At 53.0% G+C, this 13,568-nt stretch overlaps 3 protein-coding genes across 3 annotated transcripts; 1 reads left to right on the plus strand and 2 right to left on the minus strand.

Annotated features, from left to right (window-relative positions):
• Positions 1 to 560: 560 nt before the first annotated feature.
• AB675_4023 (Carboxypeptidase-like protein) lies at positions 561 to 2,564 on the plus strand (the record flags this gene model as incomplete). Its single annotated transcript, XM_018144130.1, has 5 exons — positions 561 to 948; positions 995 to 1,485; positions 1,538 to 1,723; positions 1,902 to 2,227; positions 2,336 to 2,564. The coding sequence occupies 5 exons, from the start codon at positions 561 to 563 to the stop codon at positions 2,562 to 2,564; spliced, it is 1,620 nt and encodes a 539-aa protein (XP_017997531.1).
• A 307-nt stretch (positions 2,565 to 2,871) lies between these two features.
• On the minus strand, positions 2,872 to 4,464 carry AB675_4024 (uncharacterized protein; the record flags this gene model as incomplete). Its single annotated transcript, XM_018144131.1, has 1 exon — positions 2,872 to 4,464. The coding sequence occupies one exon, from the start codon at positions 4,462 to 4,464 to the stop codon at positions 2,872 to 2,874; it is 1,593 nt and encodes a 530-aa protein (XP_017997494.1).
• A 1,282-nt stretch (positions 4,465 to 5,746) lies between these two features.
• On the minus strand, positions 5,747 to 10,137 carry AB675_4025 (uncharacterized protein; the record flags this gene model as incomplete). Its single annotated transcript, XM_018144132.1, has 4 exons — positions 5,747 to 6,572; positions 7,933 to 9,673; positions 9,731 to 10,037; positions 10,096 to 10,137. 4 exons carry the CDS (start codon positions 10,135 to 10,137, stop codon positions 5,747 to 5,749), a joined length of 2,916 nt encoding a protein of 971 aa, XP_017997549.1.
• Between the last annotated feature and the right edge of the window lie 3,431 nt (positions 10,138 to 13,568).

Here is a 13,568-nt window from a genome sequence, read left to right on the forward strand (position 1 = left end):
TTTCCGAAGGTCCTCAACAATGATATCGAGACAACTGCTTGCATTACCGAGGTCTGCATGGGGACTAGGATCGAGCTGGTACCTACATGTTACTAGCCATATCAAGCTTCGTCCAACGGCTGACCAGTAGTCACCGGGACCTACTGATTGGCCAACTTCCAATCGGCAAGGCGATTTCCCTGGCTAGCTCACCGCGATGTTGCACTCGAATCCCATCAACGTCATGGAAATGCATTTTCTGGCTTGGTGAGCTTGTGAGCTTCAAGCTCGCCACCTAGCTATCTCTTAGCTCGACAGGCAGACATACGACTGCAATTGTGATTGACCCAGACTGGGTACACCGAACATGGGAAGCTGCGCCGCGGAAGGCTATGAGGTCAATGCAGGTAGGCTGGTCGCGTTATTTGAAAGAAGTCGCGTGTCCGCAAGCGATTCCAGGTTTGTCTCTCTTCCATACACAGTCCGAGTAGCAGACCTTTGCGTGCCGGTACAGACCTGTTCTTCTGCAGCAACCACCCTTTTGTTGTTTTATGACTACAGATGCGCAGTACTAGACCATCATGAAGTTCACAACAGCAGCTGCCTCGTTGGCACTTCTAGCTGCCTCCGCAGACGCATTCAAGCCCGGCCCCGTGGTCCAACCTCGGAGTCGTGATCGCAAAGGTCCTGCCATCCAAGTCCTGCCACGACAGTTCCCAGCAGAGCCTGAAGGTGTTCAGACTATCATCAGCCCGAGTGGCGCGAACATCACCTACAAGGAGCCAGGGAAGGAGGGAATCTGCGAAACAACTCCAGGTGTCAACTCTTATGCCGGCTTCATCAACCTCGGTCAAGACGTGCATAGCTTTTTCTGGTTCTTCGAATCGCGAAGGGACCCAGCCAACGACCCTCTGACACTTTGGCTGAATGGTGGTCCTGGTAGCGACAGCTTGATCGGCCTGTTCCAAGGTAAGCATTACTCCTGTATCGATTGAGCCGAGCTAACAAGCAGCAGAACTTGGGCCCTGCAACGTAACGGAAGACCTGGTGACAGCACTGAATCCATACGCCTGGAACGAAGTCTCGAACATGCTGTTTTTGAGTCAGCCAATTGGTGTAGGCTTCAGCTACGGCGGCAAAGCAGAGGCATCGAAGGGCATATTCGGAGAATTCATTCCAGCAGACGAAGCCGAACCAGATGGAAGATATCCTACGTTCGACCCTTCTGCTATCGACACGACTGATCTTGCCGCAATCGCGGCGTGGGAAGTGGTACAGGGCTTTTACTCTGCTCTCCCTCAGCTCGACAGCAACGTCAGCTCAACGACATTCAACTTGGCTACCGAGTCGTATGGCGGCCACTATGGTCCAGCCTTCTTCAAATACTTCTACGATCAGAACGAGCTCATCAAGAACGGTACCATTCAGGGACAAGAACTGGAGTTCAGCTCTCTCACTCTGATCAACGCCATTATCGACGAAGCAATTCAGGCACCGTACTACCCAGTGAGTCCTGCAGCATGGTGAAGACCGCAGGCATACGCTAACCAAGCCGCAGGAATTTGCCAACTACAACACCTACGGCATCAAGGCTCTCAACGATACCATGTATAACTATGCTTCTTGGGCAGTAGTGATGCCGAATGGCTGTCTCGACCAACTCACCTACTGCAACGTCGCGAACCAAAGCACAGCTGTTGGCCAAGCTGTTTGCGCAGAAGCAGCCTTGATGTGCAGAGACAATGTAAGGCCCCAATGTCTCTCCAACTCAACTTCCCACAGACAGGCAACTGACACAAATCGACCCACAGGTGGAAGGACCCTACGAAGTCCTTCAAGAGCGCGGCGTCTACGATATCCGCCATCCCTACGATGATCCTACCCCACCCGACTGTATGGTCGACTTTCTCAACCTGCCCGAGACGCAAGCAGCACTCGGCGTCGACACAAATTACACCTCGTTCAGTAACAACGACATCTACTACGCTTTCCAGCAGACCGGTGATTTCGTCTACCCAAATTTCAAGGAAGATTTGGAAGCAATCCTGAATGCTTCTGTCAGAGTATCGATGATCTATGGCGATGCGGACTATATCTGCAATTGGTTCGGTGGAGAGGCAGTGAGTAAGGGAGTACAATACACCAATACCGAGGAGTTCAATGCGGCGGGCTATACACCTATGGTGGTGGATGGCGTGCAGTATGGAGAGACGAGGGAGTATGGCAACTTCTCCTTCACTCGCATCTAGTAAGTCTGACTTTGCCCCGCTCGAACGCTCGTTCACGTCCACACCCTCACCCACAAAGCTATTCTTTGTGCGAGCACAGCTGACCATCCCTCTTTCACCACAATCAGCGAAGCAGGTCATGAAGTTCCCTACTACCAACCCATTGCCGCTCTCCAGCTCTTCAATCGCACGATTTTCGGCTTCGATACCGCCACGGGAACGAAGAAGGTCACCGAAGATCTCAGTACGTCTGGTAACGCGAATACCACACATACGGCGAGTGCGCCGCCGTTGGCGAGCGAGACCGGTGGTGCTGTTCTTGGCGATGGGAAGAAGGCTATTTGGTGGAGATCTTAATCGGCTTGAACGATGCGAGAGAGCGACAGGACAGAGCTGAATGGACCGGAAAGGGCAACCGCGGTGGCTGCTATCGAGGATGATGCTGATGAGAACGATGATGAAGACTATTGAGCACTATGGATCTTCGGTGTGAACCAGGCGAGAAGAGCTGGTAGGTAATATCCAAGAATGTTAATGGTAATTATTATTCCGCGTTCTTGCAGATCGGCCTTGATCATGGTCTAGCTCACATTTAAACACCCGACAACAACATCTGTAAGCAGGTACAGCTGTCGTCCGCTGCATCGGGTCGTCGTCGAAGCCTCTAGCCGTGATCTTCCTCCGTGTTATCACTACTTCCCTCAGTATTAGTCGCGGACAAAGTTGGCGTAGGGCTCTGAGATGGCCCGTACGATGACGGCATTGTTGCCACTGTCAAATTCCGCTGCATCTTCCTCTTGTTCGGGACGAATCCCCCCTGCGTGAGCTGACGCGGCGGCTGATGCCACTGGCGGACTGCTGATGGAGACATACTTGCGGCCGTCAGTCCAGCTGCCGACGAGCCTGAGCCTGACGGACGCAGATAGAGAGGCGCAACGTATGCTTTGGGAACGATGTCATCGTAAAGTTGTGGGAAGGACTCGAAGAACTCCAGCGAGATATTCCACATCCGGATGTCCCACATCTGGGCATTGTAGGCATCGGAGAAAATGTATCGGCTGTTGAGGCCGCCCGTTGTTGTGATAGCTTGCGATTGCGAGTGTGCAGCAACGGCAGTGGTCGGACTAGATGCATCTGGACCGAGTTGGACCACCGCCAGTTCTTGGGCATATGGCCAATTGAAGCTGAACAGGCTTACTATCGAACGCCATAGATGGTTCTGTTTGATGAGATCTGTCTCGATAATGGCTCTCTCACGTAGGCCGGGCCAGGGTAGCAAGTCGATGACAGGATCATGTTCCCAACGCCGCTGTGTTGGACGTGGTCGATACCAAGGTGGTAGCTCTGATATTGGGATGCAAGACGTGACGTATAGGAACATCAGATGAATAGCTCGCAGGCTGATGAGTCGTGTAGATACAGACGAGAAGGAGAATATAACTCCATCTAGCTTCGAGACAGTCCGGAGGATGGGACAACAGAGCAAGCTCGACGGGCTGTTTGAGTTGTTGTCTGAGGAAAAGTCAAGCACCGACGGCCAGCCATGTAAGACGCCTCTTATCAGAGCGTCCTGTGTCAGCACAGTGTCTGTCACAACCAGGTGACGAGTGCTTGAATTCACAGCCGACCGAGCCTCGTGCACCAGCATGTTGAACATATCCTTGACCAAGGGCACCGACGTGCTTCCCGCAGCGAGCGGAGATGTAGCAGCTACTTCTCCAGGTAGTAGTGGTGGTGGTTGGATCGTAGGCGACGCATCTATTGCCGACGACTCATGAGCAGCCGCTTGAACGTAGTCCGTCGACTCAGGTGTGAATGAAGGTAAGGTCTGTAAATTGTCGAGCGTGGAATGAAAGAAACCCGATGAGGCTGGTGCCGCAGCGACAAACGATGCAGACGTCGAATGCACAGAGTGCTGATGGAAGTGGTATGCGTGGGGTGCAAAGTCATGTTGAAGCTGCCTTGTGTTGATCTCGGTCCGTTCAAGTCGTTGCCATTCTTCGTGCTCTAGTGTCTTGACTTTCAGAGTCAACTCTTCGACTTGCTTCTTCAGGTGTTCAACGGTGTCGCGACTCTCGGTGTTGTCGCGTCGCCTTTTTGCCTTGCTGATACGGTCTACCTCCCGCTTCCGATCTCTCTGTGCCTTGCTCAGAACGCGACCGCTAGCCCAGGGTTTGGCGCCGGCGGTTTCCAAGTCTGGTGGTGTCGGCTGCTGCACGAGGCCGTCCAGCATAGTGGGCGAGTCAATGGTCGCCATTTATGACGTGGCCGTACAGAGGCTATGGCCCCCGCTCATGGACCCGTGCCAACATATCAGGCTTTTGGGACCTAAGTGAGTGTCATGTGTCGGTTTTAGTTGTCAGATTGAGTGGGAAGCGAAGTTTCGGGTGATATGAGCTCCGCGATGATCAACAGAGATATGAGCCATTCCGCCAGGCTTTTTAGACTGAGAAGCCAAGATTATGGGTCATCAAGTCGGCGAACAGCCGTCATAAGGATGTGCACAGGTTACTCGGCTTTGCAGCCCGCTAGTTCGTGCCTAAGCGAGAGCCATACGAAGCACAGCGGTTGGCACTGCCAAAATTGTGAGAGCTCGGCAGCAGTTGACATTGACTCTTCCGGGCGATGAATCAGAATCGACGAAGCACTCCATCGTAGGTTCCACGGGGCGATGTGCTTACCTTTTACACTGACAGCAGTGGCAGTGCGCAGGAGAGTTGAATAGAGAGAAGGAAGGAGTAGGCAAGAAAGGGAAAAGGCAGTGGCCACTCTCAGCTCTTACCCCAACATGGCTGTCGCAAATAGGGCAGAATAGGCTTACGGGTGCGACTCTCTCGCCGAAGGCTTTTTATTACTTCAATTTTGCTTCCATCTTCAACTTCATCAGATTCGCTGCGACATAGAGCGTGTCGCATCAGCAACGGTGCGTCTTTGTCGGCAACTACACATGCCATACACCAATGTTGCCATCAACTCTGCGTTGTGACCAGACCTCACGACTTGCTGGCCTGTATTCGTGCTTCTACCGAAGTTAGTGCGCCTGGCAAGTTGATGAGCGGGTCAAGGAGACCATCATATTGTCGCTACCTCCATTTAGGTACACTCGAGTCGCCGCAGCGCTGCAAAGGCATCGTTCGACCGTCCACCACGGCCTGGTCCCAAGCTTTGATCCAAGCCAGTACAGGTCCTCATGTCCAATTCGTGGACTGCCCCAAATGGTACGAGGGGAATGTATATCGCATGTACCAACATGCGAAAGCCTTCCGACACAACGCCAGGTTCTCCTCTTCTGGCAACTCAAGCCCAGGTGATCTGTGTCTTGAGTTCAACTATCACCATAGACCCATCCGCTTGTCACCCATGAATCCTGACTGGACCGCATGTCGTCGCGTCGAACGCATGATGGGCATCGAGAATACTTGTCGCATTGCTTCGTGGCTTGCTGCTCGCCCTCTCATGCACGCCAGCTCGTCTGACAAACGGTGCCACTTTCCCAATTCCGACAACCATATGCGAAGGTTCTCCGAATGTATACCACTTCAAGCAGCAGATTTACGCCCACTGCCGATGCTCTTCCTACCAGCATTTGCAGCACTATTCAGTCCCGGCGTCGGTCCTTCACGCTTCATCTCACGATCGCGTTGCCTCGCACGCAACTGCCCCTCATTTCTCTTGACACCTTGCACTTGCTTCTCCTTGTCTTGCTCCTTCCTCTCATTCCAAGCTTCAGTATACAGTTCGCCGATGTCTTGTCCGCTATATCCGTCCTTGTCCTTGGCCATTGTCAACAGCATAGTGTCTTTGTACACGCGACGGCTCTGTAACAAGCGTTTGGACTGATGTGCGAAGACAGCGAGCGCGACACCAGCATCTTCGGCGGAAGCGAAGCCGTGTTTCCTGGCAGCAGCAGACAGGGAGATAGGGGAGTTGTAGATGTCTTCGATGAGGTCATTGGTCCGAGAGACTCTGTCAACGAAATGAGATGTTGGTAGGGCGAGGGCTTGGTCTTTGGTCATGGTAGGTGTAACTGGAGATTCTTGCTTAGCGGCGGGTGCAACGCGCTTGGGTACGTCGGAGTTCGTCGTCGACTTGTGAGTTCCAGGAGTGCTCCCGTTGATGTTGATGCCCAAGTTTTGCTTTGCAGCATTGTCGACTGTGCCAGTGGTTTTGATGGATGCAGGGGTGATATTAGCTTCTGCTGATGGTGCAGTAGCTGTCGACGAGGGTGCTGGAGGTGGTGGTCTGGCCATGATCTGCGACCACAGCGGCTTCGTTGACTGCTTTCCATTGGCAGTGATTGGCTTCAGTTCGGACTTTGAGTTGTTGGCAGTGGCAGCTTTGGAGTCGCTCGTGGACTCTGCTGCGCTGGCACACTCGCGGTTGAGATCGGGTCAGCAGTGAGCTGTAGCCATTTCGTGGTCGGTGCTGCCATCGCAGGTTTTGCCGCAGCTTCTGTCATCTGGCAACTCGCTGTGTGTCTCAGCTGCAGGTGCGCTGGAGTCCTCCTTGTGTGATGATAGGTAAGTAATACCAACAACTTTCGGGTGGGCTGAGGCGGCCCTCGTGTAGATTTGGCGCAGGTGCTAGGCAAACAAACAGAGTCATCACAGAGTCACGCGTTTGTCACGCAGCCATGGTCCGGCTATCAGAGGCAGCAGAGATCACGTGAAGCAGGCAAGGTGAAGGGTAGTGTGTGAATTGTGGCAACCCACAGGCAAGACATCAAGTCAAGCAGGCAACTGATCACGCTAGCACTTTTCACCATCCTCCATATACTGATCGACATCAATCTGCTCATAGACCACGACATCCTCTCTCAGCCTCTTCCACAACATGCATGTCCAACGTCGCCTCCTCTGTCAACCGCTTCCCCACGACCAGAAGAGCGATCGTCAGTCCCTCCATCTCTGCCGCAACACTCTGCGACCAACGATCCTGTGGGTGTGCTCAGAATTGAACCTTGCTGTGTTGGCGGCGATCCTCTGTAGCTTTTGGGTAAGTCATTGGAGCGAGCATCACATTGTTGTTGCTCCATGACGCTGAGCAGGAGTAGTCAGTGTGGTCGTGTTGCTTCCGACGACACGAAGGGGCTATTACGGGCGTGTCAATCCTTATTGTGGTGCACGGGGCATATGCTGGCGCATGTCGCGAACGATGGTAAACGAAAAGCAGCGACGGCAAAGCAAGCGCAGATAGTCGCCTTCTGTGCCCGGAAACGCACTACAAGAAGGAAACGTCTGATGATGGGACAATGAATCTTGTAGGGATATAGATGCCCGAGAGGGCGCCGCCCGAAAACGACAGTGCTGCCGCTTGCTGTCCGACTTGCGCAGACTATTTGAACTAGAAACTGAACACAGAATACCCCGGAAATATATACATCAGCTCTTGATGTATGTGCCACCGACCATATGCAACCGGCTCATCGCTGCCGCCTTTGTGCTCCTGTGCTGTAAGCTTGGTCTGTTCGAATCAGACCATGGTCTGTTCTGTCGTCCCAATTCGTAGGTTATCGTACAAGTACATGATTTACTTTTGTTGGAAGAGCGGAAGCCTTTTGAGCCTCATGGCAAACGTTGTCTTTCCATGTCGTCGTCAATGCGACCACCGAGATTGATGCTGATGCTGATGCTGATGCTGATGCTGATGCTGATGCGGATGCTGATGCTGATGCTGATGTTGGTCTACCTACCAATGTGTGTGGGTGCTCTCGTCGTGGGCATACGGATCTACGTGGACCCATGTATCGCCATGACTGCCGTGAGTGTGATGGGGCGCATTGTAGTACTCAGGTGACTTCCCCATGACATCAATATGCGTGCTTGTACCGCCGTAAATATGCTGATATGGTGCTGAGGACATGAAGTGCGTGTCCTGCGTGAATTCAGGAACATAAGAAGTCATTCGTGATGTGATGCCAACTGATGAACTCCGTCGTGATTCGGGATGAGGTTGTCCAGTCCACTGCGGAATGGGTTGCGTGGACTGCCATGGGCTCTGTTGCAATGACGTCATGGGTGAATTGAAATCGGGCGTCTGCAGTTGCGCTGCGGCGGGCATCGCACTGTCGTTTGCCCTGCTTGGAGCCGGCCAGTATCCGGATGACTGAGGCTGCAAGTAATAGCTCGGCTCTCGAGGAGGCCATGGAACGAGTTCAGGGGGATGGAACTGATAGCGAGGTTCGGAATCTTCCGGTGCCGGTGGCAGAGAGTTGTTCAAATACACATCCGTGTCGAACACTGGAATATAATAAGTGGGAACCTGCTCCAACGGCAATGAGCTGCCCCCGAAGGAGGAGCTTGCTGACGTTGGTACAGATGACTCGTACGCATGCGGATATCTTGGAGGTTGTTCAAGATTCGTCCATGTCGTGTCAACAGTATTTGTGGGGAGCACCTGTCCGTAGTCGAGGGCGGCTGACGGTGGCTGATGGTGAAAGTCCACCTCAGCCTTCGTCCGCTTGGCAGATCTGGGAGCAGATGCCGATCGGCCTCCCCGTTTACGCTTGAGCCCGCCTCTGACCGGCGTTGTGGCGCGTGAGATTGTCTTCATGTGAGTCTCGGATACCTCCTGCTTGATCAAATTGGCAGCGTTGACAACGGTATCGCCGACCACCTCTGTGACCTGAGCGTGAAGTTCTTCCAGCTTGGCATGAGCTAAGTTGGTGAAAGAAGACTCCTCGTTGACCTTGACCGTGCGGAAGTAGTCCATGGTGGTCTCCACAAGTGCCAGATCCGTAGCCGCCGGCGAGGTCGAATGCATCAGAGAGACACACATTATGGTCGCCGCAGAGTATGCCGCAAACGATCGTGTCCAGGTCTCCGATTCTGGGTCACTCGCATGCAGAGTGAAACAGGAGAAGACCTGGAGGAGTCGACGGCAGATCCCAGTAATGATGACAGTGTCCCATACGTACTCGGTGACGCCGGACGATGCGCTTTGCGAGTCACCATTGAGATCTGTGGTGAACTGGGAAGGTTGATACTTCGTGTCCGGCAAACGACTGCTACCAAGGTGACACGCGAGTATCATTGCCATGGACAAGTGCTCAATTTGGTAATCGGTAACGGCAATAAGAGCTCGTTTATCGCCGGCAAGGCTGTTGATCTCGGCGAAGGAGGATTCTTGGACCCGGAGTTGGTCGAAGAGACTGCATAGATCCGCGTACTGTTCGGCTGATGGCGAGTCAGTGTCGTAATCTGGTAGCAGTGTCAATGCTCGCACTGCTGTCTGCCGATATTCTGCCCTCGCCGCTTGTAGCTGGGCAAAGGGGTCCTTAGATGTTGTGACTGTTGCACAAGCGGGTATCATGCCAGCTGGTGGCTTGATCTGTGGCTCAAGTGGGCGTCCGAGGTGCATCTTTACTCGTATCTCAATGTCGACAATGAGTCCGTGAATTGTGTTCTCAACCGCCGCGGAAGATTTCTCCTTGCCCCGAGCGCTGTTCCTAGACTTCTTCGCCTTCACTGGGTGGGTGGGTCAGTCACTTCCTGCATTCATGTCTCTGCAAGGATTGAACTCACATGCGTGATAATTCCCAATCAGTGACGGGACATTTGAGAAAGTGGCTGCTTCATGGATGCGACCTTTGTCCAGACGACGACCTACGATGTTGATAGCGTGCCAGGCTATGCGCTGCATGTCTGGAGATATGTTCTCGAGGTCCGTATCGGGCAGCATATACTGCAGACTGTGGTCCGATTGGCTCTCCGAGAGTTGCGCAGCTTCGACTAGTGATCCGGAGCTGGGCTCGAAGAACTCAAGCCCGCTGCAAGGTCTTGTGGCACGAGATGAGGAGAGACTATGCGCAGCACCAGATAGGCAGTAGAACTGAGGAGTGTTAGCCCCTAGGACGGCAACTGCGCGAGAAGACTTGCCTGATCGATACATCTGTACATCCCATATGGGCCCAACTCTTCGGCATATGCATGGTCGCTGGCTGGTGGCGTTGATACTGACTCCTCACCTGAGGACTCCTCGTGCAGGATCCAAAGCTGTTCATTCTCGAGCCCTCGTGATATCCTTCTCTTTACTTTACCGGCACGATCTTTCCTGGTCTTGTTGCCCGAGAGATGTTTCGGATCATAGTAGCAGGGCTCCTTGATCTTGCCTCTCTTCTTTTTCTCACACTGGACGCACGGTTCTCCTCCTGTACACTGTTGTCGAGTGAGAAGAGCACTTGACACCATCCTGGAACAAGGTGACCTACCTTGATCTTGTGCTTCCTGCACGGTTCACAAGCTCCTGGCCTCCGGTTGAGTTTCCCCTTCAGCCTCTGAGGAGGCATCGTCTTGCTTGTGCCCAGCCGTTGCTTTCTCAGGTGTCCAAGATGTCCAAGTTCAGGGTGGGCAGTGTATGAGAAACAGTTCATTTGCCTGTGACGAGACAGGACCGTCATTGCACATGCGGTCCATGTAAAGTTGTCGACAACGGGGAATATGGCGGAAGTTGCTCAATGCTATACTTGCCTCGCGTCCCAGACGGTCGATCAGACCCTGCCAAGTAGCGGGCAAAGAAGACAGTGGTTGTGGCTAGTGTCAGTCTTCCAGCACCGTGAGAAACGCTTTGAGCAGTATGGTGGATGTACTTGTTCTAGAGCAGGAAGTACTGTAGCACTGCAGAGTAAGGCGAATAGTGTAGTCCAGATCTGCAGCATAATTCGAAATAGACGAAGTATACAGATCTATATCATCTTGTGGAAAGAGCTAGGTCAATCACAAACAGGGATTCCAGCGCAGGGATGTCCAGCGCGCTATAGTGAGATTCGGTGGGGGTTAAGAACCAGTCCGATCTGAGGCTCTGGGATACTCAAGCAGAAAAGAACGATCCCTTGGCGATGGTCTCTGGTCAGGTTGGTACTAGACTAGCCGGCAGTGGCGGGAGCGCCGTTCCGTGGCGAAGCAGCAACTGGAAAGGGCGATGGTCGATTGGGCCAAGACAAAATGGGACAAGCAAAAATGATGGTGGTATGCTGCCCACACGAATACTGCGCAATCTGCCTCAGATGGGTCCATTTAGAGCCTCGAGTCATCGTGCTTGTTCGAATAGTAATAGTGGCTGGTTCTTTCCAAATACTGGCGATGGCAGAGTTTGACAGGGATGGCGTAAGCTTGAGGCTAAGAGAATGTAGAGATGTGGGCTGGGCAGGGTATTCGATAGAAATTTCGGATTCGATATTGTAAGTCGAATGGAATGCGACGGTCTCATGCTCAGCTGCCATCTCAAAAGGCACAAACGTCTTCATGACTGGCGAGCTCCGCACGAGTTCGAGCGCTGTACGCTTTGATTGAGAACGATGACAGCTGAGAGCCAACATTGGCAGAATGTCATACAATGAGTGGAGGAGATGTGGAAGTGACAGAATCTTGCGGTGGAGATGTGGACATGGTCGGGGGTGAGATGCGTGCAGCCCATCAGAGACCTGGACCTCGATCGCGAGGTCGCGACCTGGCAGACATCTGAGGGCTTCTGACTAGGATTGGCGATGCGCCGATTGGACCATTGCTGGCCTCTCAGATCTGAAGTGCCAGGCGTGTGTTTCCGGTAGGTGTGACCAAATATCTAAGGATGTCGCAGATTCAGCATAAGCGAAAGTAGCCGGTTGCAGCGTGGGATGCTAATGGATACAGACGATGTGGGAATAGGTACAGAAGCACGAGTCACTAGCAAGGAAGCCCTGTGTAGATAGTCGCTGTAGCTCTGTCGGAAAAGTGAGTGAGGTCGGAGTTCGCGGCCAAGATTGGGAATCAATATTGAAAAGACGCCAGGCAGCCTATTGCCGTTGAATGACCTGCTTAAAGCCACGGCGGGGAAGCTCGACGCTGAGTTCCATACCTTGCAGAACGCTGGTGAAAATCGCTTGAGTTCGGGAGCTGCATAGAGAGAGTTTCGCTATCAGCCGCCGCTCGCCAACGATCCGTAGCCTAGCGCGAACAGTACGCTTCAACCGTCGCAGTTCGTCATTCGAAGCCTCACCCGTCGATCTCATCGTTTTCGGTTTCAACATGGTGATCAACCCGTATCGCAGTGTTGCCCCTGACATGACGCCGCAGCAGAATGCCTACGCGACCAGCATCACTTCCACACGTTGCGATCAGCAACGAACAGGGCTGCTGACAGGCTCATCTCGATTTGCACGCGAGACGATCTACGTCCACGTGAGATGAGGCGAGGTTATGTACCTGTCCATGAGCCTGGAATGATCACATTGTAGTACAGTCTGCGTGCTCTGGCCTGCCGGCACCACCGGGATTCCACAGGGGGTCGTCACACGACACTAGGGCTTGAATGGGTGTCTCCTCACCAAACGGGCCAGGCTGTAGTGCCACAGGGTGCTCTCCTCAGTCCTTGCACACAAGAGCCATCCAGAAATAACGACATTGGGGGTTTAGAGGGTGACAGGGTCCAACGCGCACTAATGCAAGTCACCAGTTCCGTACGACGTTGCTAGGGAGTGTCCCAGATCTGTGGTCAGAAAAGCGAAACTGTATCTCGCGTTGATCGAGTCAGTTGCACGATTCAGATTTATCGAGATACCAAGTGTTCATTTTGGTAACGATGCAGTGCGTGGCTCCTGGTCTCCCAAAGCAATCGAGATCTCGATGCATCGAACCCAATCTCAAAGGCCGATTCGGTCTCGTATTCTCTCGCCGCAGAAACATTAGATCAGTAAGAGAGAGAGAGACATGACGACGGACAACACTACCTGGCTGGTCCCTATTCACAGAGAGCAGCCCTATGCGCGGCGAACTAGGATGTAATTTGTCAAGCGCTCCTTCGAGTCCTTTGCCTCTGAAATTTCATTCACAGATCCTGACCTAGTCCTCTCAGTCGCTGGCGGCGTCCTCCGAAATAGACTCATCAGAAGCAATCAACCCAACAGGCATGTCGAGGAAGGAGGTGCTGGAAAAAGTCGCCAGCGTTTCAACAGCTCAAGCGAGGTTGCGCGTACTAGTCTCATACGTGGACAATATTTTGTCGGGATTCCGCCAAATATCACCATCCATGACTCGAGGTGATGATGCTCCTCCGCTGGCTCGACTCAGACTGTTGCCGATCTATACCTTTTGCTTGCTGTCCGCGGTGACTTGACTCACTCACCTTTCGTGGTAGTTGACGACGTCAGTTGGGGAAAGACTTTTACATTCTCGGTTTTCATACTTTGGCAGAAGTAAAAACGTGCGGCTCATCTTTCCACTTGTGGGAGATGCCATGTGCCGTTCCGTCTCAAGCTGTCCGTTCTCGTCGAGGAGAGTTCAACGCCCCCGAAAGAAGCTACTGCTGAGTTTATCAACGGTTCAACGGGCCGCTGTCCAACACTCTGGCTGTCAAGTGTCACCACTGTCAACATCAACCACAATG

The sequence above is a fragment of the Cyphellophora attinorum genome, assembly GCF_001299255.1.
Source record: "Cyphellophora attinorum strain CBS 131958 chromosome Unknown Contig23, whole genome shotgun sequence".
Classification (NCBI taxonomy): domain Eukaryota; kingdom Fungi; phylum Ascomycota; class Eurotiomycetes; order Chaetothyriales; family Cyphellophoraceae; genus Cyphellophora; species Cyphellophora attinorum.